Source organism: Oncorhynchus keta, chromosome 4, assembly GCF_023373465.1.
Source record: "Oncorhynchus keta strain PuntledgeMale-10-30-2019 chromosome 4, Oket_V2, whole genome shotgun sequence".
Taxonomy (NCBI): Eukaryota; Metazoa; Chordata; class Actinopteri; order Salmoniformes; family Salmonidae; genus Oncorhynchus; species Oncorhynchus keta.
In genome coordinates, this window is record NC_068424.1 from 39,255,436 (window position 1) to 39,280,766 (window position 25,331).

General features: G+C 42.6%; 1 protein-coding gene across 1 annotated transcript in view; it reads left to right on the plus strand.

Annotated features, from left to right (window-relative positions):
- The first annotated feature begins 12,287 nt into the window (after nt 1-12,287).
- Nucleotides 12,288-25,331, plus strand: part of LOC118374809 (zinc finger CCCH domain-containing protein 15-like) — a 30,766-nt gene continuing 17,722 nt past the window's right edge. The window contains exons 1-2 of the mRNA XM_035761294.1: nt 12,288-12,464; nt 13,097-13,192. Of these exons, the coding sequence (XP_035617187.1) occupies nt 12,387-12,464; nt 13,097-13,192 (174 nt within the window). The 5' untranslated portion in view covers nt 12,288-12,386. The remainder of the gene's footprint in view (nt 12,465-13,096; nt 13,193-25,331) is intronic.

Sequence of the window (25,331 nt, forward strand, 5' to 3'; positions counted from 1 at the left end):
ATCCACACCCCAAAATCTTAACAGGCCAATGGGCCACCAGCCATGTCACGTTTTTCATTGTTTTATTATTATATTATACAGTGCTGTCTTATCCTAAAATGCATTAAAAAAGATCTAAACATAATGAAAAAGCAAAAACTGCAAACTCAGACAGGATTGTGTTAAGACGCATATCTTGAGAAGGGTACCAAAAAATGTCTGCAGCATAGAATGTCCCCAAGAACACGGTGGCCTCCATCATTCTTAAATTAACAAAGTTTGGAACCACCAAGACTATTCCCGAGAGCTGGCCACCTTGCCAAACTGAGCAATGGGGGAAGGGCCTTGGTCAGGGAGGTGACCAAGAACCCAATGGTCACTCTTGACAGAGCTCCAGAGTTCCTTTGTGGATATGGGAGAACCTTCCAGAAGGACAACCATCTCTGCAGCACTCTACCAATCAGGCCTTTAGGTTAGTGGCCAGACAGAATCAACTCATCAGTAAATGGAATATGACAGCCCTTTTGGAGTTTGTCAAAATTCACCTAAGACTCTCAAACCTTGAGAAAGAAGATTCTCTGGTCTAATGAAACCAAGCCTAACGTCTTTGGCCTGAATGTCAATCGTCTACAGTAAAGCGTGGTGGTGGCAGCATCATGCTGTGGTGATGTTTTTCAGCGGCAGGGACTGCGAGACTAGTCAGGATCGACGCAAAGATGAACGGAGCAAAGTACAGAAATCTTTGATTAAACCTGCTTCAGAGTGCACAGGACCTCACTGGTCCTATAAAAGTATCCATTTCAATAGAATGTCACTGTGACAACTGACAGATGTAGCTGGTAAATTCGCTCTTGTTATCTACCTTGATTTCAGAGCACTGTCATCTGGGTCAAATCAAATTTTATTGGTCATATGCACATGGTTAGCAGATGTTAATGTGAGTGAAGCGAAATGCTTGTTCTTCTAGCTCAAACAGTGCAGTAATATCTAACAAGTGATTTAACAATTCCCAAACAACTACCTAATACACACATCTAAAGGGGTGGATGAGAATATGTACATATATGCATATGGATGAGCGATGGCCGAGCGGCATAGGCAAGGTGCAGTAGATGGTGTAAAATACAGTATATGCATGTGATATGAGTAATGTATTTAACATTATTAAAGTCGCATTATTTAAAGTGACATTGTTTAAAGTGACTAGTGATCCATTTATTAAAGTGTCCAGTGATTGGGTCTGTGTAGGCAGCAGCCTCTGAGTTAGATGGCTATTTAACAGTCTGATGGCCTTGAGATAGAAGCTGTTTTTAAATCTCTTGGTCCCACCAGCTTTGATACAGCTGTACTGACCTCGCCTTCTGGATGATAACGATGTGAACAGGCAGTGGCTTGGGTGGTTGTTGTCCTTGATGATGTTTATGGCCTTCCTGTGACATCGGGTGCTGTAGGTGTCATGGAGGGCAGGTAGTTTGCCCCCTGTGATGCGTTGTGCAGACCTCACCACCCTCTGGAGAACCTTGTGGTTGAGGGGGGTGCAGTTGCTGTACCAGACTGTGATACAGCCCGACAGGATGCTCTCGATTGTGCATCTGTAAAAGTTTGTCAAGGTTTTGGGTGACGACAACCTTGACAAAGGCTGTTGCACCTTCACCATACTGTCTGCATGGGTGGATCATTTCAGTTTGTCTGTGGTGTGTACGCCCAGGAATTTAAAACTTTCCACCTTCTCCACTTATGTACCTTTGATGTGGATAGGGAGGTGCTCCCTCTGCTGTTTCCTGAAGTCTACGATCATCTCCTTGGTTTTGTTGACGTTGACTGAGAGGTTCTTTTCCTGACACCACACTCGGAGTGCCCTCACCTCCTGCCTGTAGGCTGTCGTTGTTGGTGATCAAGCCCACTACTGTTGTGTCTTCGGTAAACTTGATGATTGAGTTGGAGATGTGCATGGCCACGCAGTTGTGGGCGAACAGGGAGTACAGGAGAGGCCTGAGCACACACCCTTGTGGGGCCCCAGTGTTGAGGGTCAACGTAGTGGAGATGTTGTTTCCTACCTTCACCACCTGGGGATGGCCCATCAGAAAGTCCAGGACCCAGTTACACAGGGAGGGGTAGAGACCCGGAGGCCTCCAGCTTGATAATGGGCTTGGAGGGTACTATGGTGTTGAATGTTGAGATGTGATCAATGAACAGCATTCTTAGGTAGGTATTATTTAAGTCCAGATGGGATCGGGTAGTGTGCAGTGTGATGGCGATTGCGTCATCTGTGGACCTGTTGGGGCGGTATGCAAACTGAAGTGGGTCTAGGGTGACCAGTAAGGTGGCGGTGATATGATCCTTGACTAGCCTCTCAAAGCACTACATGTTGACAGAAGTGAGTGCTACGTGGCGGTAGTCATTTAGTTCAGTTATCTTTGCCTTCTTGGGTACAGGAACAATGGTAGCCATCTTGAAGCATGTGGGGATAACCGACTGGGATAGGGAGCGATTAAATACATCTGTAAACACACCAGCCAGCTTGTCTGCACATGCTCTGAGGACGCGGCTAGAGATTCCGTCTGGGCCAGCAGCCTTGTGAGGGTTAACAAGTTTAAATGTTTTACTCACGTCAGCCACTGAGAAGGAGAGGGGAGTGGTCTTTGTTAGCGATCCGCGACTGTGGCACTGTATTATCCTCAAAGCGGGCAAAGAAGCGTGACGTCGGTATCAGTGACGTGGCTGTTTTTGTAGTATGTGATTTCCTGTAGACCCTACCACATCTCGTGTCTGAACGACTTGCGACTCCACCTTGTTCCTGTACCGACATTTCACTTGTTTGATTGCCTTGCGGAAGGAATAACTACACTGTTTATATTCAGCCATATCTCCAGACCTCTTTCCATGGTTAAATGCGCTGGATTGCGCTTTCAGTTATATGCGAATGCCTCTGTCCATCCACAGTTTCTGGTTTGGGTAGGTTTTAATGGTCAAAGTGGGTACGATGTCTCCAATGGACTTATTTATATACACTCACTGAGTCAGCGTATAGGTCAATGTTGTCCTCTGAGGCTGATCGGAACATATTCCAGTCCACGTGCTCGACACAATCTTGCAGCATGGCTTCCGATTGGTCAGACCAATGTTGAGTGTTTCTCGTTACTGGTACAGTGGGAGAGAGTATTAGCCCTATGTATAGTGTACACAGCTGTTACTATAACTGACAAGAATTCTCTTGGTAGGTAGAATGGCCAACATTTGATTAGTAAGGAATTCTAGGTCAGGTGAGCAGAAGGACTTGCATTCCTGTATGTTCTTATGATTACACCATGAGTTGTTAATCATAAGCATACACCCCTGTCCTTACTCTTCCCAAAGAGGTGTTTATCTCTGTCGGCACAATGCATGGAGAAGCCTGGTGGCTGAACTGATTCCGACAACATATCCCGAGAGAGCCATGTTTCCGTGAAACAGAGAATGTTACAATCTCTGTCTCTCTGGAAGGCAACCCTCACTTGACGTTTGTCTAACTTGTTGTCAAGAGACTGGACATTGGTGAGTAGTATACTCGGGAGCGGTGTGCCCGTTTAGGATGCCTGACCAGAAGACCTCTCCGTCTGCCCCTCTGCGAAGTCATTGTTTTCGGTTATCTGCTGGAATTAGATCCATTGTCCTGGGTGGTGGTCCGAAGCGAGAATCTGCTTCAGGAAAGTCGTATTCCTGGTTGTAATGTAGGTAAGTTGACTTGCTCTTATATCCAATAGTTATTTCCGGCTGTATGTAATAAGACTTAAGATTTCCTGGGGTAACAATGTAAGAAATAATACATTGAAAAACTAAATAGTAGTTTCTTAAGAACGTTTCCTAAGAACGCGAAGCGGGGCGACCATCTCTGTTGGCGCCATCTGCAACTGGGTGTGCCAGAGCGCAGAGCCAGAGCTCAGAATAACGAGCTCTAGCAGGAAAGAAATTTGACGAATTTACTTGTTGGAAAGGTGACATCCTATGACTGTGTGTATAAATACAGTCATAAGTTTGGACACATCTACTCATTCAAGGGTTTTTATTTATTTTTACTAGAATAATAGTGAAGCCATCAACTATGAAATTAGACACATGGAATCGTGTAGTAACCAATAGTGTTAAACAAATCATAATATATTTTAGATTCTTCAAAGTAGCCACCCTTTGCCTTGACAGCTTTGCACACTCTTGGCATTCTCTCAACCAGCTCCACCTGGAATGCTTTTCCAACAGTCTTGAAGGAGTTCCCACATGCTAAGTACTTGTTGGCTGCTTTTCCTTCACTCTGCGGTCCAGCTCATAGCAAACCATCTCAATTGAGTTGAGGTCGTGTGATTGTGGAGAACAGGTCATCCGATACAACACTCCCTCACTCTCCTTGGTCAAATAGCCCTTTCACAGCCTGGAGGTGTGTTGGGTCATTGTTCTGTTGAAAAACAAATGATAGTCCCACTACGTGCAAGCCAGATGGGATGGCATATTGCTGCAGAATGCTGTGGTAGGCATGCTGGTTAATTGAGTGTGCCTTGAATTCTAAATAAATCACAGTGTCACCAGCAAAGCACCCCCACACCATCATCCCACAAGCTTCACGGTGGGAACGACACATGCAGAGATCATCCGTTCACCTACTCTGCGTCTCACAAAGAGGACTGGTCTAATGTCCATTGCTTGTGTTTGTTGGCCCAATCAAGTCTCTTCTAATTGGTGTCCTTTAGTAGTGGTTTCTTTGCAGAAATTCAATCATGGGGGCCTGATTACTAGCCCCTATTACTAGACTGTTCAAACTCTCTTCGTATCGTCTGAGATTGCCATAGATTGGAAAGCTGCCACGGTCATCCCCCTCTTCACACTCGACCCAAAATGCTACAGACCTATATCTATTCTACCCTGCCTTTCTAAGGTATTTGAAAGCCAAGTTAACTTAAGTTATAGGGGGCAGCATTTTCACTTTTGGATAAATAGCGTGCCCAATTTCAACTTCCTGCTACTCATGCCAAGAATATAAGATATGCATATTAGTAGATTTGGATAGAAAACACTCAAGTTTATAAAACTGTTTGAATCATGTCTGGTGAGTATAACAGAACGTATGTAGCAGGCAAAACCACGGACTAACCGTTCAGATTTTTTTTTTTTAGGTCTGTCTGTTCACTGCGTTCTCATTGGGAAACGATATTTCTTAGGAATTTCTTTTCAGTTCCTACCGCTTCCACTGGATGTCACCAGTCTTTGGAATTTGGTTGAACTAATTCATTTGTGCAATGAAGAAGTATGGCCATCTAGGAACTGCGTAACAATGTTGAGAGTTGCGCAAGACTTAAAGTAGGTTGGTTTGTTGTCTTCCTGTATTGAACACAGACTCGTCTTCAATTTGATCGATTATTAACGTTTACAAATACCTAAAGTTGTATTACAAAAGTAGTTTGAAATGTTTTGGCAAAGATTACAGGCAACTTTAGAAATATTTTGTAGTGACGTTGCGCAATTTGGAAGCTGTTTTCTGGATCAAACGAGCCAAATAAATGGACATTTTGGATATATATGGATGGAATGAATCGAACAAAAGGACCAATTGTGATGTTTATGGGACATATTGGAGTGCCAACAAAAGATCATCAAAGGTAAGGCGTATTTTATTTCTGCGTTTGTGTAGCGCCTGCAGGGTTGAAATATGCTACCCTCTTTGTTTACTGTTGTGCTATCATCAGATAATAGCTTCTTATGCTTTCGCCGAAAAGCCTTTTAAATCTGACATGTTGGCTGGATTCACAACAAGTGTAGCTTTAATTTAGCATCTTACATGTGTGATTTAATGAAAGTTTGATTTTTATATGCCGCACTGCAATTTCCCTGGCTTTTGGCCAAGTGGGACGCAAGCATCCCCTATACCATAAGAAGTTTTAACAAACAGATTACCGACCATTTCGAATCTCACTGTACCTTCTCCGCTTTGCAATCTGGTTGCAGAGCTGGTCATGGGTGCACCTCGGCCACGCTCAAGGTCCTAAACAATATTATAACCGCCATCGATAAGAGACATTACTGTGCAGCCGTATTCATCGACCTGGCTAAGGCTTTTTACTTTGTCAATCCCCACATTCTTATTGGCAGACTCAACAGCCTTGGTTTCTCAAATGATTGCCTTGCTTGTTTCACCAACTACTTCTCCGTTAGAGTTCAGTATGTCAAATCGGAGGGCCTGTTGTCCGGACCTCTGGCAGTCTCTATGGGGGTGCCACAGGGTTAAATTCTCAGGCCGACTCTTCTCTGTATACATCAATGATGTCGCTCTCGCTGCTGGTGATTCTTTGATCCACCTCTATGCAGACGACACCGTTCTGTATACCTCTGGCCCTTCGTTGGACACTGTGCTAACTAACCTCCAGACGAGCTTCAATGCCATACAACCCTCCTTCTGTGGCCTCCAACTGCTCTTAAATGCAAGTAAAACTAAATGCATGCTCTTCAACCGATCACTGCCTGCCCATCCAGCATCACTACTCTGGACGGTTCTGACTTAGAATAGGTGGACAACTACAAATACCTGGGTGTCTGGTTAGACTGTAAACTCATTTCAGACTCAAATTAAACATCTCCAATCCAAAATTAAATCTAGAATCGGCTTCCTATTTTGCAACAAAGCATCCTTTACTCATGCTGCCAAACAACCTCGTAAAACTGACCATCCAACCGATCCTCCACTTCGGCGATGTCATTTACAAAATAGCCTCCAACACTCTACTCAACAAATTGGATGCGGTCTATCACAGTGCCATCTGTTTTGTCACCAAAGCCCCATATACTACCCACCATTGCGACCTGTATGATCTCGTTGGCTGTCCCTCGCTTCATACTTGTCGCCAAACCCACTGGCTCCAGGTCATCGACAAGTCTCTGCTAGGTAAAGCCCACCTTATCTCAGCTCACTGGTCATCATAGCAGCACCCACCCATAGCACGCACTCCAGCAGGTATATCTCACTGGTCACCCCCAAAGCCAATTCTTCCTTTTGCCGCCTCTCCTTCCAGTTCTCTGCTGCCCATGACTGGAATGAACTGCAAAAATCTCTGAAGCTGGAGACTCATATCTCCCTCACTAGCTTTAAGCACCAGCTGTCAGAGCAGCTCACAGGTCACTGCACCTGTACATAGCTCATCTGTAAATAACGCATCCAATCTACCTCATACTTATGTGTCTTGCTCCTTTGCACCCCAGTATCTCAACTTGCACATTCATCTTCTACACATCCACCATTCAAGTGTTTAATTGCTCAATTGTATTTACTTTGCCACCATGGCCTACTTATTGCCTTACCTCTCTTACCTTCCTCATTTGCACATGCTTTATATAGATTTTTCTACTGTATTATTGATTGTATGTTTGTTTACTCCATGTGTAACTGTTGTATGTGTCAACTGCTTTGCTTTATCTTGGCCAGGTCGCAGTTGCAAATAACTTGTTTTCAACTAGCCTACCTGGTTAAATAAATACAAATACATTTCACGTAGTCTCCCCTGAACAGTTGATGTTGATGTCACATCTACTCCTGCTTCGCCCTCTGGTGTTCATCCGGTGTCTTCTTGACCTGCAGTTATTCCCCTGTACACTCTCTCCCTATCTGTGTGGTTGGAGACAGGTGAGTTGGAGTCAGAGCAGATCCCTACCAGCTGCAACTCGTTTCACAATCAGCACCTCTACAAATACTCAGTCCTGCCAGATCGTAATCTCTGCTCAGTCAGTTCGTGATTCTAGCCATTTATGATTACTCAAGATCCTGTTACCCCGCTGTGCCTGTTTCCCTGCCTGACACTCTCATTGCAGTTATACCTCTCTCTCTCTGGCTCCTGTCTCCTGTTCCACATTACACCTACCAACTACCTTGCTCTGGATTTTACTCACCACCACTACCTTGAATTCCCCTCAGGACCATTTACCCTGTTCTACTCAGCTAACTCCAACCTCAGTCTCCACATCTGTTTTTTCTGCAACTCATCCAAGCTTCCCCGGATCTACACTCCATGTCCCTCTGTGTAACAATACATATTTTGGTTAATTCATCCCTGTTTCCTCATCTGAGTCTGCTCTTGGGTTCCCTTGTGTCACTCCGCTTAACAGTTGAGATGTGTCTGTTACTTGAACTCTGAAGCATTTATTTGAGCTGCAATCTGAGGTGCAGTTAACTCTAATGGACTTATCCTCTGCAGCAGAGGTAACTCTGGGTCTTCCTTTCCTGTGGGTGTCCTCGTGAGAGACAGTTTATCATAGTTCTTGATGGCTTTTGTGACTGAATTTTAAAAGTTAATGAAATTTCCCAGATTGAATGACCTTCATGTAATGATGGACTATCGTATCTCTCTGCCTTTTTGAGCTGGTCTTTTATCGAACAGGGCTATCCTCTGTATACCCACCCCTACCTTGTCACAACAGAACTGATTGGCTCAAATGCATTGAAAGAAATTCCCCAAATTAACTTTTAAAAAGGCATACCTGTTAATTGAATTGCATTCCAGGTGACTACCTCATGAAGCTGGTTGAGAGAATACCAAGAGTGTGCAAAGCTGCCGTCAAGGCAAAGGGTAGATACTTTCAAGAATCTCAAATAGAAAATATATTTTAATTTGTTCAACACTTTTTATGGTTAACACATGGTTCCATATGTGTTATTTCATAGTTCTGATGTCTTAGAGCATTGGGCCAGTAACTGAAAGGTCGCTGGATCGAATCCCTGAGCTAACAAGGTAAAAATCTGTCATTCTGCCCCTGAGCAAGGCAGTTAACCCAGTGTTCTCTGGGCGCCGAAGACATGGATGTCGATTATGGCAGCCGCCCCCCCCCCCCCACCTCTGATTCAGAGGGGTTGGGGTAAATGCTGAGACATATTTCAATTGAAGGTATTCAGTTGTACAACTGACTAGGTATCCCCCTTTCCCTTCACTATTACTCTACAATGTATTTTTTTTTAAATAAATAAAAACCCTTGAGTGAGTAGGTGTATCCAAACATTTGACGGGTACTGTACTTGAACTTAAGGGACAATAAAGAATATTGGCAGAAAGTCTTGTCGTTGTATATAGCGAAAATGCTACCTGCCACAGTGAGTGCTAAAATAGATTACAGTGGAGGTGTCATTATACCCATAAAACCTAGCTTGTCAAACAGGAAAATGGTTCTAGTCGTTCTTCCACCATTCATTTTTCCCATAATGGATTTTTAGAAACACTTAAACTAAGTTAACTAACTTGACTACTTAAATAAATTTAGCACTTATTACTACAGTACATTTAGGAAAGTGCATTAGTTCATCCAGAGATTCTTACCTTTGCCTCGATTCAGCAGTCTCGTCCAGATCATCATGGCATTAGCAGCTAATTAGCATTTCATTTTGTGGGGGTAAATACAGGCAAATATATTGAAAGTCACCTTGTACTACAATCTTTACAAGGTTATCAAAACATCACACCAGGGTAAGCCCACAAGAAACACAGCCCTTGTTTTAAGTGTTTCTAAAATCCTCTATGGGAAAAATAAATGGTGTAAAAACAATTGGAACCAGTTCCCTAGTTTTTATGGGTATTATGACTCCTTCTGTGGTACTCTATTGTGGTACAATGGTAACGAGAGTCAATAAACCTGTGCTTGTGTTATTAAAAAACATTTCAGATAAATCATGTGTACACTGAGTGTACAACTCATTTGGAACACCTTTCTAATATTGAGTTGCACCCCTTTTGCCCTCAGAACGGCATGAATTCATTGAGGCATGGACTCTACAAGGTGTTGAAAGCACTCCACGAACGCTGGCCCCTGTTGATTCCAATGCATCCCACGGTTGTGTCAAGTTGGCTGGATGTCCTTTGGGTTGTGGACCATTCTTAGTACACACAGGAAACTGTTGTGTGAACCCCAGCAGTGTTGCAGTTCTTGACACACCCAAACTGGTGAGCCTGGCACCTACTGTACAACCATATCTTGTTCAAAGGCCCTGAAATCTTTTGTCTTGCACATTCACCCTCTGAATGGCACACTTACACAATCCATGTCTTTGGGCTCCCGAGTGGGGCAGCCGTCTAAGGCACTGCATCTCAGCGCAAGAGTTGTCACTACAGTCCCTGGTTTAAATCCAGGCTGTATCACATCCGCCCATAGGATAGCGCATAATTGGCACCAGTGTCGTCCGGGTTTGGCCAGGGTAGGCCGTCATTGTAAATAAGAATTTGTTCTTAACCGACTTGCCTAGTTACAGTTTTTGACAATTGCTTACATATGATTTCTGAAACTATAGTTCATTTTCTCTAGACTCTACACACAACCCCAAAACGTCACATCTCTTACAAAACCAAACACTTAATTCAAAACTATTTGAACTCTTCTCAAAATTGTGTTTTTGCATCAACTCCACACACAAACCATCAAATGATTAGCTCTTATACACGCCAACGTACATGAATGTGCACAAATATATACAGCATCAAACATGATTTAGAGCTTTGTGACGTAGAAGTCCGTCACTGGCCGCGGGCAGCATTTGGTTCTTTAACGCACACACATATTCATCACTCCTCCCTGCTCCATTATAAGATAAGTTAACAATGTGGGTCGACACACAAATTAACTTCTGTCTTGGTGCATGCATTTCACACTTGTCAATGTTCATATTTGAGAGATACAATAATTATGATACTTATCAATGTTGTGGATGAGCGCATTGTTTGTTTGTTCTGTTCCTCTCTCTCCATCTCTGTAGCTTCCGGGTAAGCTGGAAAAGGACCCGAGCTAAGGGAATTGGGTTGGCTTTATAGTGCCTGTCCCAAATGGCTCATTAATGCATATAGGCATATTGAAATATATTGTCAGTAGTGATGTAATGTTGTAAATGTTATGTTGTGATATTGTTTAAAACCGTGTTGCAATGTATATCCTTTAGTATGTTTAGTTCATGGAAAATGTAGGTTTGTATTGTTAATTGATTAATTAACCAGGGTTAATTGTTCTGAGGGGAGGGGCTAGCCCTACAAAAGGAGCCTCTCTTTCAGTCATGGGGAGGTTTTGTTTTGGATTGAGCTGTGGATGGGGCAGCATTGTTTTTAAGCTGTCCCATAAGGTAGACGTTGATGGCAGTACTGTTGTTTTTTTGTTCCGGAATCACTTGTAAATAAACACCTTTGCACAGAAGAACTTTTGCGGTTCCGCCATCTTTTTATTTTGATAGAGGTTAGGTTATCCAGTTTAGCCTTCTGGCCTACTCTACGTGACAAGCTTGTTTATGGAAAAAAAGTTACTTCTGTATTCAAATGTTGGAACTTGCTGAAAACTGTCCACAATGTTCATTTCATCTCAAATAGATAGCACAGCAAAAATGGGACAGTTTTCAGCAAGTTGCAACATTGAAATGCAGAAATAAACACTTTTCCATAAACAAGCTCTAAATCATGTTTGATGCACTCTGGATGTAAAAAAAAAATTTCTGTTTATTCGAGACAATATAAACACCGTGGACAATTTTCAGCAAGTTGCAACATACAGAAATAGGCACTTTTTCCATAAACAAGCTCTAATTCATGTTTGATGCACAATTTTTGCTGTGCTGTCTATTTGAGACGATATGAACACTGAACAGTTTTCAGCAAGTTGCAATATTGAAATGCAGAAATAAACACTTCCATAAACAAGCTCTAAATCATGATTGATGCAATCTGTAAGTAACATTTTTTGTAGTACTGTTTAAACTAAATTATAACACTGGACAATTTTCAGGAAATTGCAACCATGAAAAACATATTTTTAAAAATCTCCATAAACAAGGTCTAAATCATGTTTGATGCACACTGTGTAATTTTTATTGCACTACTGTTGAAACTAGATGATAAGAACACTGTGGACAATTTTCAGCAAGTTGCAACCATGAAATACAGAAATAAACACTTTTCCATAAACAACGTTTGATGCACTCTGTATATGTAAATAAACAGTTTTTCATAATATTGGTTGAGGGATTTCTCCACTAGTTACCACAGCGACATAGTCATAACTGCTAAACGCCACCTATTTCCGCAATTTCTCTTCTTAAAATCTGATTTGAAAGTGAACCCCTAATCTTAACCACACTGCTATCATTGTGCCGAACCTTATATTCAGATTTATTTCATGAATTTGAACAATATAGCCACGATTTTGAATGTTTGTGGTTGAATGTGTTTGACGTAAAACGATGGTCAAGACTCTCCAGCACAGTAGGTGTCGGTAATATACCATTAATGTTGGATGCCAACCGCACCAAAAAATACCTACGAAGAAGAAAATGAACACTGACGTCATTCAGCGTCACGGAGTGGCCTGTTAGTACTTTATGTAGCGGTGGCTATGGTAATAGAATATTTCTAAATATAGTTACATCATTCACTATGCCTCCGAAGAAACCAGCTCAAGCTGCCACTGGTAGTAAAAAAACGCAAGAAAAGAAGAAGGAAAAGATAATTGAGGTGAAATCCCTTTCGCGCACCATAGTCAAATTAAATGGGATAATGCTAAGCTAGTTTGCTAGCTACAAGAGTAATTGGTAGCTAGCTAAATTACAGTAACGTCCAAAGGTTATTTTGTGAAGCTAGCTAGTGAGTTAGAACGTTAGATGCTAGCTAGTTATACCACGGATTGTTGAACGCACTTTCCAAACCGTTATATTTGCTTGGTACCAAACTGACAAACGTAGCGTTCTTATGCTAACCCCTTTTTAAGAACGTGGTAGCTACTGGTATCTAATTTGTGCTTGGATGTTGTAGCTAGTTAGCTGTAGAAAGTAGCTAGCAAAGGTTACAAACTTATTTATTCGAATTAATGTTAGCTAGGTTGTGTGATCGTCTGTCCAGGGCTTGAATGAACTGGTTAATTAACGTTAGTAGTTGTAACAGATGGCTAGCTAGTTATCATGTCTAATCTTTGTTGGTACAGTAAGTTAGCTAGTTAGTCAGCTACTATAACTACTTAGATAGCTAGCGCCAGAAACCGTATTATTTTGTCGGTCAGAGGTTTCTTCTTGGTAGCCTGCCAACTAACAACGTTTAACGTTATGTCCTTATTAAATTGTTGATATTCCATTTGTTTATCTTTTATGTAGGACAAGACTTTTGGGTTGAAGAACAAAAAGGGTGGAAAACAACAGAAATTTATCAAGAATGTCTCTCAGCAAGTCAAGCAAGTTCCTGGTAGTAAGGTAAGCATTCTCAGTGAATGACCACTGGCTTGACTTGTAAATTCAACAGAGATGTTTGCCATTAGAGCATCATCAACCTATAGCCATAAGAACCAGGCTTTTGTTCTCGTGTCTTCTCTTTGGTCAGAATGTACCCCATTCATAGACATTAATTGCTTTAGGGCCTATTGATAATAGTATAATCTGACCGGGGGAGTTTTGTTAAGATCCCTGGCACTTGCTGTTAACATTAACATGCATCTCTTCTGGTACTGTTTTGGAAACATGAGGAACGTTTCTTGCATATCAGTAAAGAAAAATTAAACAAAATGTTAAATATCTACACACTTTATGGTTAGTGTTCCCGCACGGCCATATCTCCATGTTACGGCGCTTGTTTATGGAAGACAGGCTGCGGTCCAAACACTGAAAAGACACACCGTTGTCCACTTATGCTTTATACATTATGCCCCATCGCCATCTTGGAGGGCGGTCCAAATGATTAGCCAAGCAAGGGAAGTTTGCAAAGTAAGCCCCTCAGCCCTCGTTTTTAGTCGGCTTTGCGAGTGTACAATTATGTTCACTCCGGGGCCTGAAACTCCCCATTTTTCAAATCGTGAAGATTGTACATCCGCTTAGAAAAGTCAGCGAAAACGTAAAAACAACAATGAAGTCAACATACAAGTGTAAGTAAAAACGAATGCATACAAGTTAGAAATTGTGCTACTAATGCAGATGACGGCACAAACCCGTCTCGTAAATGTTTTTGTTACCTTTTGGAATTTTTTGGAAATAAAACATTTTCCTTCAGACGTTCTAGCTAATGTTATTTAGCTAATTAATTTTCTAGCAAGCATACAGTAGGCATATAATAATTATATATTTAATTTAAGTAGGATTGCACTCATAATTGACTGAAGGACATATAAAGCACCCACAAACTACCGGCGGCTTGAAACACAATCATCACGGGATGAACGAGTGACGAAGTTTTGGCCAAGGAAGGTCCATTTAAAAATCATTCCTTCCCCTATTGCCCTGCAAGTGTATTCAAGTCAGACGTCATAATATGTCATTAGAAGTGTACACTTAATTTGAGGGCTGAGGGGATAGGATGTGTCTTAAGTGTTTGGACTGCAGACACAGAAGCGACCACCTGTGCTAATTAGCTATCTATAGCGTGCTCCAAACACTTGTGTGTAACTGGGGAAGTGTAGTTTTGCCGGATGGAGCCACCCAAAACTGTATGGATCTGTGCAACGCTGCTGCAGTAAGTGTATTTTTTTATTTCTCGCTGATGACTAAGGGCCATATATATATATATATATATATATATATATTTTTTTTACCTTTTATTTAACCAGGCAAGTCAGTTAAGAACACATTCTTATTTTCAATGACGGCCTGGGAACAGTGGGTTTAACTGCCTGTTCAGGGGCAGAACGACAGATTTGTACCATGTCAGCTCGGGGGTTTGAACTCGCAACCTTCCGGTTACTAGTCCAACGCTCTAACCACTAGGCTACGCTGCCGCCCCATCTGTTTCGAAAGCTGTATTTCAACTGACAATTATTTATGTTTCTAAACTTTAAAACAGTCGGGATTGTAGGTCACATGAGCCAGTCTTTGGCGAAGCTAATCGCTGAAGTCTGTTAAAGTCCCCTAGAGTTTTTGAGAGCTGGTCGGAAACCGTGTGCTTTGCCAGAATGTGGACAGCTAAAGCAACCTGTTGGATTTTACAACACAAGGTAGCTACTACTCACCCCAACGCTAAGCGTTGCATTTTTTTGGGATCCAATGGGCTGCTAAAGCATTTGCTGGCCTAGCAGGCTGACGAAAAAGGCAGTTTAATAAACTATCAGTATTTCAATCTTATCAATTAAACATTTTATCATTTTGGGAACATTTTACGAGTACAGTGACATATTCCATCATTGGATTGAGGTACATTTTCCCAGCCATATACCGTGCCGGGCTCCACGCTGTCCACATTATGGCATTGCTCTGTTCCAACTAGAGAATACATTTTTACGAAAGTCAGGTTCTTATGGCTACATCAATCTATAGATGTTTTCTCGCTAATTTACTTTGAATTGACACTCATCTAGCCTAATTTTTGCCTGGATCTAGCGTCTTATTTCGGCATGTGGACTTCCCACACTAGTTGCTAACAATAACATTCCAGAAGACTGAACAATCCCTTTACAAGTCAGAATGTTGAATAAACTTAAGTTGAACGAGTTACTTCCGGTGCCGACAGAGATTGCCGCCTCGCTTCGCAGTTTTTTTTGTTTTTTTACGTGTTATTTCTTACATTAGTACCCCAGGTCATCTTAGGTTTCATTACATACAGTCGAGAAGAACTACTGAATATAAGAGCAGCGTTAGCCTTATGGCTAACGAGACGTTGTGTGATCACAGAAACATACAGTAACTCAAATCCTTCTGTTCACCTGATTTAGAATTCCTCACAATCAAATGTCGACCGCATTATCTACCAAGATAATTCTCTTCGATTATAATCACAGCCGTATATATTCCCCCCCAAGCAGACACATTGATGGCTCTGAACAAACTTTTTTTGACTCTTTGCAAACTGGAATCCATACATTCTGAGGCTGCATTCATTGTAGCTGGGGATTTTAACAATGCTAATCTGAAAACAAGACTCCCTAAATTGTATCAGCATATCGATTGCGCAACCAGGTCTGGCAACCTTGGATCATTGCTATTCTAACTTCTGCGACGCATATAAGGCCCTGCCCCGCCCTCCTTTCGGAAAAGCTGACCACGACTCCATTTCGCTGATCCCTGCCTACAGACAGAAACTAAAACAAGAAGCTCCCACGCTGAGGTCTGTCCAACGCTGGTCCGACCAAGCGGATTCCACACTCCAAGACTGCATCCATCACGTGGACTGGGATATGTTTCGTATTGCGTCAGATAACAACATTGACGAATACGCTGATTCGGTGTGCGAGTTAATTAGAACGTGCGCTGAAGATGTCATTCCCATAGCAACGATTAAAACATTCCCTAACCAGAAACCGTGGATTGATGGCAGCATTCGCGTGAAACTGAAAGCGTGGACCACTGCTTCTAATCAGGGCAAGGTGACTGGTAACATGACCGAATACAAACAGTGCAGCTATTCCCTCCAAGGCTATCAAACAAGCTAAGCGTCAGTATAGAGACAAAGTAGAATCTCAATTCAGCGGCTCAGACACAAGGTATGTGGCAGGGTCTACAGTCAACCACGGACTACAAGAAGAAAACCAGCCCAGTCACGGACCAGGATGTCTTGCTCCCAGGCAGACTAAATAACTTTTTTGCCCGCTTTGAGGACAATACAGTGCCACTGACACGGCCTGCAACGAAAACATACGGACTCTCCTTCACTGCAGCCGAGGTGAGTAAAATATTTCAACACGTTAACCCTCGCAAGGCTGCAGGCCCAGATGGCATCCCCAGCCGCGCCCTCAGAGCATGCACAGACCAGCTGGCCGGTGTGTTTACGGACATATTCAATCAATCCCTATACCAGTCTGCTGTTCCCACATGCTTCAAGAGGGCCACCATTGTTCCTGTTCCCAAGAAAGCTAAGGTAACTGAGCAAAATGACTACCACTCACTTGAAGTGCTTTGAGGAACTAGTTAAGGACCATATCACCTCCACCCTACCTGACAACCTAGACCTACTCCAATTTGCTTACCGCCCAAATAGGTCCACAGACGATGCAATCTCAACCACACTGCACACTGCCCTAACCCATCTGGACAAGAGGAATACCTATGTGAGAATGCTGTTCATCGACTACAGCTCGGCATTCAACACCATAGTACCCTCCAAGCTCGTCATCAAGCTCGAGACCCTGGGTCTCGACCCCGCCTTGTGCAACTGGGTACTGGACTTCCTGACGGGCCTCCCCCAGGTGGTGAGGGTAGGCAACAACATCTCCACCCCGCTGATCCTCAACACTAGGGCCCCACAAGGGTGCGTTCTGAGCCCTCTCCTGTACTCCCTGTTCACCCACGACAGCGTGGCCACGCACGCCTCCAACTCAATCATAAAGTTTGCGGACGACACAACAGTGGTAGGCTTGATTACCAACAACGACGAGAAGGTCTACAGGGAGGAGGTGAGGGCCCTCGGAGTGTGGTGTCAGGAAAATAACCTCACACTCAACGTCAACAACTAAGGAGATGATTGTGGACTTCAAGAAACAGCAGAGGGAACACCCCCCTTTCCACATCGATGGAACAGTAGTGGAGAGGGTAGTAAGTTTTAAGTTCCTCGGCATTCACATCACAGACAAACTGAATTGGTCCACTCACAGACAGCATCGTGAAGGCGCAGCAGCGCCTCTTCAACCTCAGGAGGCTGAAGAAATTCGGCTTGTCACCAAAAGCACTCACAAACTTCTACAGATGCACAATCGAGAGCATCCTGGCGGGCTGTATCGCCGGCGGGCTGTATCGCCGCCTGGTACGGCAACTGCTCCGCCCACAACCGTAAGGCTCTCCAGAGGGTAGTGAGGTCTGCACAACGCATCACCGGGGCAAACTACCTGCCCTCCAGGACACCTACACCACCCGATGTTACAGGAAAGCCATAAAGATCATCAAGGACAACAACCACCCGAGCCACTGCCTGTTCACCCCGCTATCATCCAGAAGGCGAGTGAGTACAGGTGCGTCAAAGCTGGGACCGAGAGACAGAAGCTGTTTTTCAATCTCAAGGCCATCAGACTGTTAAACAGCCACCACTAACATTGAGTGGCTGCTGCCAACACACTGACTCAACTCCAGCCACTTTAATAATGGGAATTGATGGGAAATGATGTAAAATATATCACTAGCCACAATGCTACCTAATATAATGTTTACATACCCTACATTATTAATCTCATATGTATATACTGTACTCTATATCATCTACTGCATCTTTATGTAATACATGTATCACTAGCCACTTTAACTATGCCACTTTGTTTACATACTCATCTCATATGTATATACTGTACTCAATACCATCTACTGTATCTTGCCTATGCTGCTCTGTACCATCACTCATTCATATATCTTTATGTACATATTCTTTATCCCCTTACACTGTTTATAGGACAGTTATTTTTGGAATTGTTAGCTAGATTACTTGTTGGTTATTACTGCATTGTCGGAACTAGAAGCACAAGCATTTCGCTACACTCTCATTAACATCTGCTAACCATGTGTATGTGACAAATAAAATTTCATTTGATTTGCTGGTTGTCCACTGAGTTCGTCCTTGTGCTGTTGGAAATTTGAGACACAACATCCACAGAAAAGTATTAAAGACATGCTCCGGAACTTTGGCGAGTAATTATTGTTGAAACCTCCGACTTTAGGCTGGATGTGTTAATGTGTGCAGTTCATACATGCATGATCTATAAGCAGAATTTCCGTCTTACCTCAATTAGCCATGCAATGCCTAGTCTGAAAGACTCTTTTCTGGAAGCCGGGCCGCGCCGTTTTCCCCCACCTTGGCCAGCCCCCTAGTAATTCGAGCTTCAGCCATCAGTCTTGAGTGACAGCTAGCAAGATGCACACAGCAGAGCAATTATGGGATACACAAACTCAGCATAAAAATAAACGTCCTTTTTTTCAGGACCCTGTCTTTAAAAAATAATTAGTAAAAATCCAAATAACTTCAGATCGTCATTCCACTAGCGGAAGCCCCCCGCAACAGCCAGTGAAAGTGCAGGGCGCCAAATTCAAAACAACAATCTTATTAAAGTTCCTCAAGCATACAAGTATTTTATACCATTTTTAAAGATACAATTCTCGTTAATCCAGCCACAGTGTCTGATTTCAAAAAGAATTTACAGCGAAAGCACCACAAACGATTGTTAGGTCACCACCAAGCCACAGAAAAACACAGCCATTTTTCCTGCCAAAGAGAGGAGTCACAAAAAGCAGAAATAGAGAAAATTAATCAAACCTTTTGATCTTCATCAGATGACACTCATAGGATTTCGTTACACAATACATGTATGTTTTGTTTGATAAAGAAAGGAGAAAGCAAACCATGCAATAATCTGAGTACAGCCTTTACACAACAAAGCAGTCAACATTACTCAGAAATAGCATTTTAAATATTCACTTACCTGTGATGATCTTCATCAGAATGCACTCGCAGGAATCCCAGTTCCACCATAAATGTTTGATTTGTTCGATTAATGTCCATCAGTTATGTCCAAATATCTTCTTTTGTTAGGCGTTTGGTGAAAAATCCAAAAGCGTGTTCAGGTCGCGCCGAACAAAAGTTTGAAAAGTTCCATTACAGCCCGTAGAAACATGCCAAACTAAGTATGGAATCTTTTGGATGTTTTTAACATACAACTTAATGTTCCAACCAGACAATTCCTTTGTCTGTACAAATGAAGTGGAACGTAACCTTTTCATGTGAGCGCTCCAGACCGAGGCTGTGACACTCTGCCAGACCACTCACTCAAGAGCTATTATGAGCCCCTCCTTTAGTAGAATCCTCAATACATTTTCTAAATACTGTTGACATCTAGTGGAAGCCTAGAATAGGATAAGTATTTCTTCTCACCCCCCCCTTTAAGATTTAGATGCACTATTGTAAAGTGACTATTCTACTGGATGTCATAAGGTGAATGCACCAATTTGTAAGTCGCTCTGGATAAGAGGGTCTGCTAAATGACTTAAATGTAAAATGTAAATGTAAATAGGAAATTAAACATAACTAATATCCCACTGTATCTTGAACAACTACAATCCTCAGATTTCCCATTTCCTGGTTGGATTTTTTTCTCAGGTTTTTGCCTGCCATATGAGTTCTGTTATACTCACTCATTCAAACAGTTTTAGAAACTGTGTTTTCTATTCAAATGTACTAATTATATGCATATTCTAGCTTTTACGGCTGAGTAGCAGGCAGCTTAATTTGGGCACGTTTTTCATCCAAGCTACCCAATACTGCCCCCTACCCCAAAGAAGTTAAACACTGTTTCCCATTGCTTGTTCAATGAACCATAAACAATTAATGATCATGCACCTGTGGAACGGTCGTTAAGACACTAACAGCTTACAGACTGTAGGCAATTAAAACTTAGGACACTAGAGGCCTTTCTACTGACTCTGGAAAAAACCTAATTAAGATGCCCAGGGTTGCTTGTCATCTGCGTGAATGTGCTTTGGGCATGCTGCAAGGAGGCATGAGGACTGCAGATGTGGCCAGGGCAATAAATTGCAATGTCCTTGCTGTGAGACGTCTAAGACAGCGCTACAGGGAGACAGGACGGGCTGCTGATCGTCCTCACAGTGGCAGACCGTGTATCAACATCTGCACAGGATCGGTACATCCTAACATTACACCTGCGGGACAGATACAGGATGGCAACAACAACTGCCCGAGTTACACCAGGAACGCACAATCCCTCCATCGGTGCTCAGACTGTCCGCAATAGGCTGAGAGGCTGGACTGAGGGCTTGTAGGCCTGTTGTAGGCAGGTCCTCACCAGACATCACCAGGTTGTGCACAAACCCGCTGCCGCTGGACCAGACAGGACTGGCAAAAAGTGCTCTTTACTGATGAGTTGAGGTTTTGTCTCACCGGGGGTGATGGTCAGATTCACGTTTATCGTCGAAGAAATATGCGTTACACCGAGGCCTGTTCTCTGGAGTGGGATCGATTTTGGAGGTGGAGGGTCCGTCATGGTCTGGGGTGGTGAGTCACATCATCATTGGACTGAGCTTGTTGTCATTGCAGGCAATCTCAACGCTGTGCGTTACAGGGAAGACATCCTCCTCCCTCATGTGGTACCCTTCCTGCGGGATCACCACCCTGACATGACCCTCCAGCATGACATTGCCACCAGACATACTGCTCGTTCTGAGCGTGATTTCCTGCAAGACAGGAATTTGTGGGCTTGCTTCAGATGAATCAAAAATATTTGTAACCTACCATAGCCATTTGATCTTTGATATATTGAATGAGATCATTATTTCAAGAGGAACTATTTGGTTGTAATGTTGCAATGTTTTACATCAAGGATGGTCAAATCGATTATTGGTCACATACATGTGTTTAGAAGATGTTATTGCGGGTGTAGTGAAATGCTTTTTTCTCTAGCTCCAACAGTGCAGTAATATCTAACAATTTCACAATACACACATCTAACTAAGTAAAGGAATTAAGACTAAAAAATATTTGAATGAGCAATGTCAGCGTGGCAAAGACTAGGATACAGTACAATAGAACAAAGTACCATATACATATGAGATGGTAATGCAATATATGTAAACATTAGTGGCCAGTGATTTCAAGTCGTCTGTATATAGGGCAGCATCCTCCGTGCTGGTGATTGCTATTTAAGTCTGATGGCCTTGAGATAGAAGCTGTTTTTCAGCTGGAGTTGAGTCAGTGTGTTGGCAGCAGCCACTCAATGTTAGTGGTGGCTGTTTAACAGTCTGATGGCCTTGAGATTGAAAAACAGCTTCTGTCTCTCAGTCCCAGCTTTGATGCACCTGTACTGACCTCGCCTTCTGGATGATAGCGGGTGAACACGCAGTGGCTTGGGTGTTTGTCCTTGATGATCTTTTTTGGCCTTCCTGTGACATCGGGTGCTGTAGGTGTCCTGGAGGGCAGGTAGTTTGCCCCGGTGATGTGTTGGGCAGACCGCACCGCCCTCTGGAGAGCCTTACGGTTGTGGGTGGTGCAGTTACCGTACCAGGCGGTGGTACAGCCCAACAGGATGCTCACAATTGTGCGTCTGTAAAAGTTTGAGGGTTTTAGGTGCAAAGCCAAATTTCTTCAGCCTCCTGGGGTTGAAGAGGAACTATTCCGCCTCCTTCACAACTGTCTGTGTGGGTGGCCCATTTCAGTTTGTCAGTGATGTTTATGCCGAGGAGCTTGAAACTTTCCACCTTCTCCACTGCAGTCCCGTTGATGTGGATAGGGGGGTGTTCTCTCTACTATTTCCTGAAGTCCACGATCAGCTCATTTGTTGTGTTGACGTTGAGTGAGGTTATTTTCCTGGCCCCACACACCCAGGGCCCTCACCACCTCCCTGTAGGCTGTCTCGTCATTGTTGGTAATCAGGCCGACTACTGTTGTCATCTGAAACTTGATTGAGTTGGAGGCGTGCGTGGCCATGCCAGTCATGGGTGACCAGGAAGTCCGGGGGGAGGGGGGGGCTGTGCATGCACCCTTGTGGGTGCCCAGTGTTGAGGATCAGCGAAGTTGAGGTGTTGTTTCCTACCGTAGCCACCTGGAGGTGGCCCGTCAGGAAGTCCCCAGTTGCACAGGGTGGGGTTCAGACCCAGGGCCTCAAGCTTGATGATGAGCTTGTTGGGTACTATGGTGTTGAATGCTGAGCAATAGTCAATGAACAGCATTCTTACATAGGTATTCCTCTTATTCAGATGGGCTAGGGCATTGTGCAGTGCGACGGCGATTGCATTGTCTGGGTCTATCGGGGCGGTAAGCAAATTCAAGTGGGTTTATTAGGCTGTCAAGTAAGGTTGACTTGATCCTTGACTAGTCTCTCAAAGCATTTCATGATGACAGGAGTGAGTGCTCCAGGAGATCCAATGGATGTGTATGCTTTTATTCTAGTCCCCCTCTAACAAATATTTTAGAATTAAGCTGCTATGCTGGACCTTGATAAACTGGCTCTGTGTTTGATCAAAAGCCTGCACACCCAGTAGCTCTCCAGACTGAGGGTTGACCACATGTTTTATACTGTTGCCTGAAAGCTATTCTACTTTGAGGGGGTGTTAACTTCTTATGGCTGAGATCCCGTTACCGGGAGCGATATAACAACAACCAGTGATAGTACAGGGTGCCATATTCAAAAGAACAGAAATCGCATAATTAAAATTCCTCAAACATACATGTATCTTATATCGTTTTCAAGGTAGTTTTCTTGTTAATACCACCACGGTGTCCAATTTCAAATAGGATTTACGAGGAAAGCACCACAAATGATTAGGTTAGGTCACCAACAACTCACTAAAATACACAGCCAATTTTACCAGCCAAAGAGAAAGAGAGAAAAAACATATCGAGATAAAATGAATCACTAACCTTTGATCATTTTCATCAGATGACACTCATAGGACTTCATGTTATACAATACATCCATGTTTTGTTTGATGAAGTTCATATTTATATCAGAAAATCTGAGTTCACATTGGCGTATTAGATTCACTAGTTCCAAAAACATCCAGTGATTTTGCATAGCCACATCATTCAACAGAAATACTCATCATAAATGTAGATGATAATACAAGTTAAACACATGGAATTATAGATATAGCTCTCCTTAATGCAACCGCTATGTCAGATTTCAAAAAGACTTTACGGAAAAGAAACGCATGCCTTAATCTGAGACGGCGCTTAAAAGTAAAAACGCCACAGCCGCAAAGATGGCGTCAACATAAACAAGAAATTACATGATAAATATTCCCTTACCTTTTGATGATCTACATCAGAAAGCACTCCAGGAATCCCAGGTCCACAATAAATGTTTTAATTTGTTTTGTTTGAAAATATCCGTTATTTATGTCCAAATACCATCTTTTGTTAGCGCGTTTCAGCGTTATATCGGACAACTTCAAAAAGTGATATTACCGGTCGAAGAAACATTTCAAACTAAGTACAGAATCAATCATTATGATGTTTTTAACATATAGCTTCAATAAATTTCCAACCGGCTGTTGAAGGAATTTAATTCCTCTGTTTTAATTCCCAATTACAATTAAACACTCTGTCAATTCATAAGAATTTGTAAGACCCTTATTTTATAGGAATGGACAGAGCCCGGTCTTAAAAGTCAAGTAACAGCCTTTATTCAAGAGAGTACTAAGTACATACACATTTTACCACAGGTTATGAACTGAAAATGACGTCAGCGTTTTCTAAATGTTCCGTCTCTTCTTGACACTGGTAGAAAGGCTCTAGAGCTCTCAAACCTTCCCTCTTAACCTAGAGCCAAGGCCAGTCAGTGTAGATAAGCATTCTAGACAGTCTAGATTCATAGTTCATTCATTTGTACCAAGGACAGACCGTCATTGTTCTAAACTCTTGACTACATTCACTACATTATATTCAATACTGGGAGCAAGAGAGAACATTCATACATGTACAGTAGCATAATAGTATTCTGATTAGTACATCCTGATTGAAATGTATTCATAATTAGTCATTGTAAATAAAATAAAAATCCCTTAACACCGGCGTACTCCTTCTTGTCTTTGTGAGCAATGGAACGCAAGTGACTACCATGAGGAATAAACATGATCAGAAAATGGCTGACTGCCAAACACCTGACAGATTCTGCTATCATTCATTCCTACAACATCATAGAAGTCTCATTCTAATTTCTATTGATGGTTGACATCTAGTGGAACCCCTAGGCAGTGCAACATCATTCATATCTCAAGGGGATTTCATTGGGGACTCTGAATATATACAAAGCTCAGATTTCTGTCTTCCTGTTTTGATTTCAACTCAGGATTTTGCCTGCTAATATGACTTATGTTATGCTCACAGACATCATTCAAACAGTTTTAGAAACTTGAGTGTTTTCTATCCAATACTAATAAGAAAATGCATATATTAGAAACTGAGACTGAGGAGCAGGCCGTTTACTTTTGGCACCTTATTCATCCAAGCTACTCAATACTGTCCCCCAGCCATAAAAAGTTAAGTGCCTTGCACCATGACAGAAGATGCGACATGGCGCTAGAGAGCAGCTTTTGAGTCTACCACTTTAAGCATACTTTTTAATACATGCATAAAGGATATTTGGTTAAAAGTCATGAAATTCTATCTGTCAAAATGCGTACGAACCCTGATACAAAAGTACTGAAGAATCTCTTTAAACTGGCATCAAACCTCATGACTCTGTGCCTAGCTCTCGTGATTTAGTTTTTTAATTCCCTGAGGCATGCACATAAGACATAAATACATGCACCCGATGCATGCGTACTGCCAGATAGGAATTTCAACAGCAGAACAAGCATTTTAAAAAGTCGGTTTGATAATACTTTCCTGTGGATATTTTGTGAAATTTCAAATGGCATAGGACCAACCAAGTGGACAATTGGCAGAGTAAGGGAACACCCCCCTGAAATGGACAAAAATGAATGG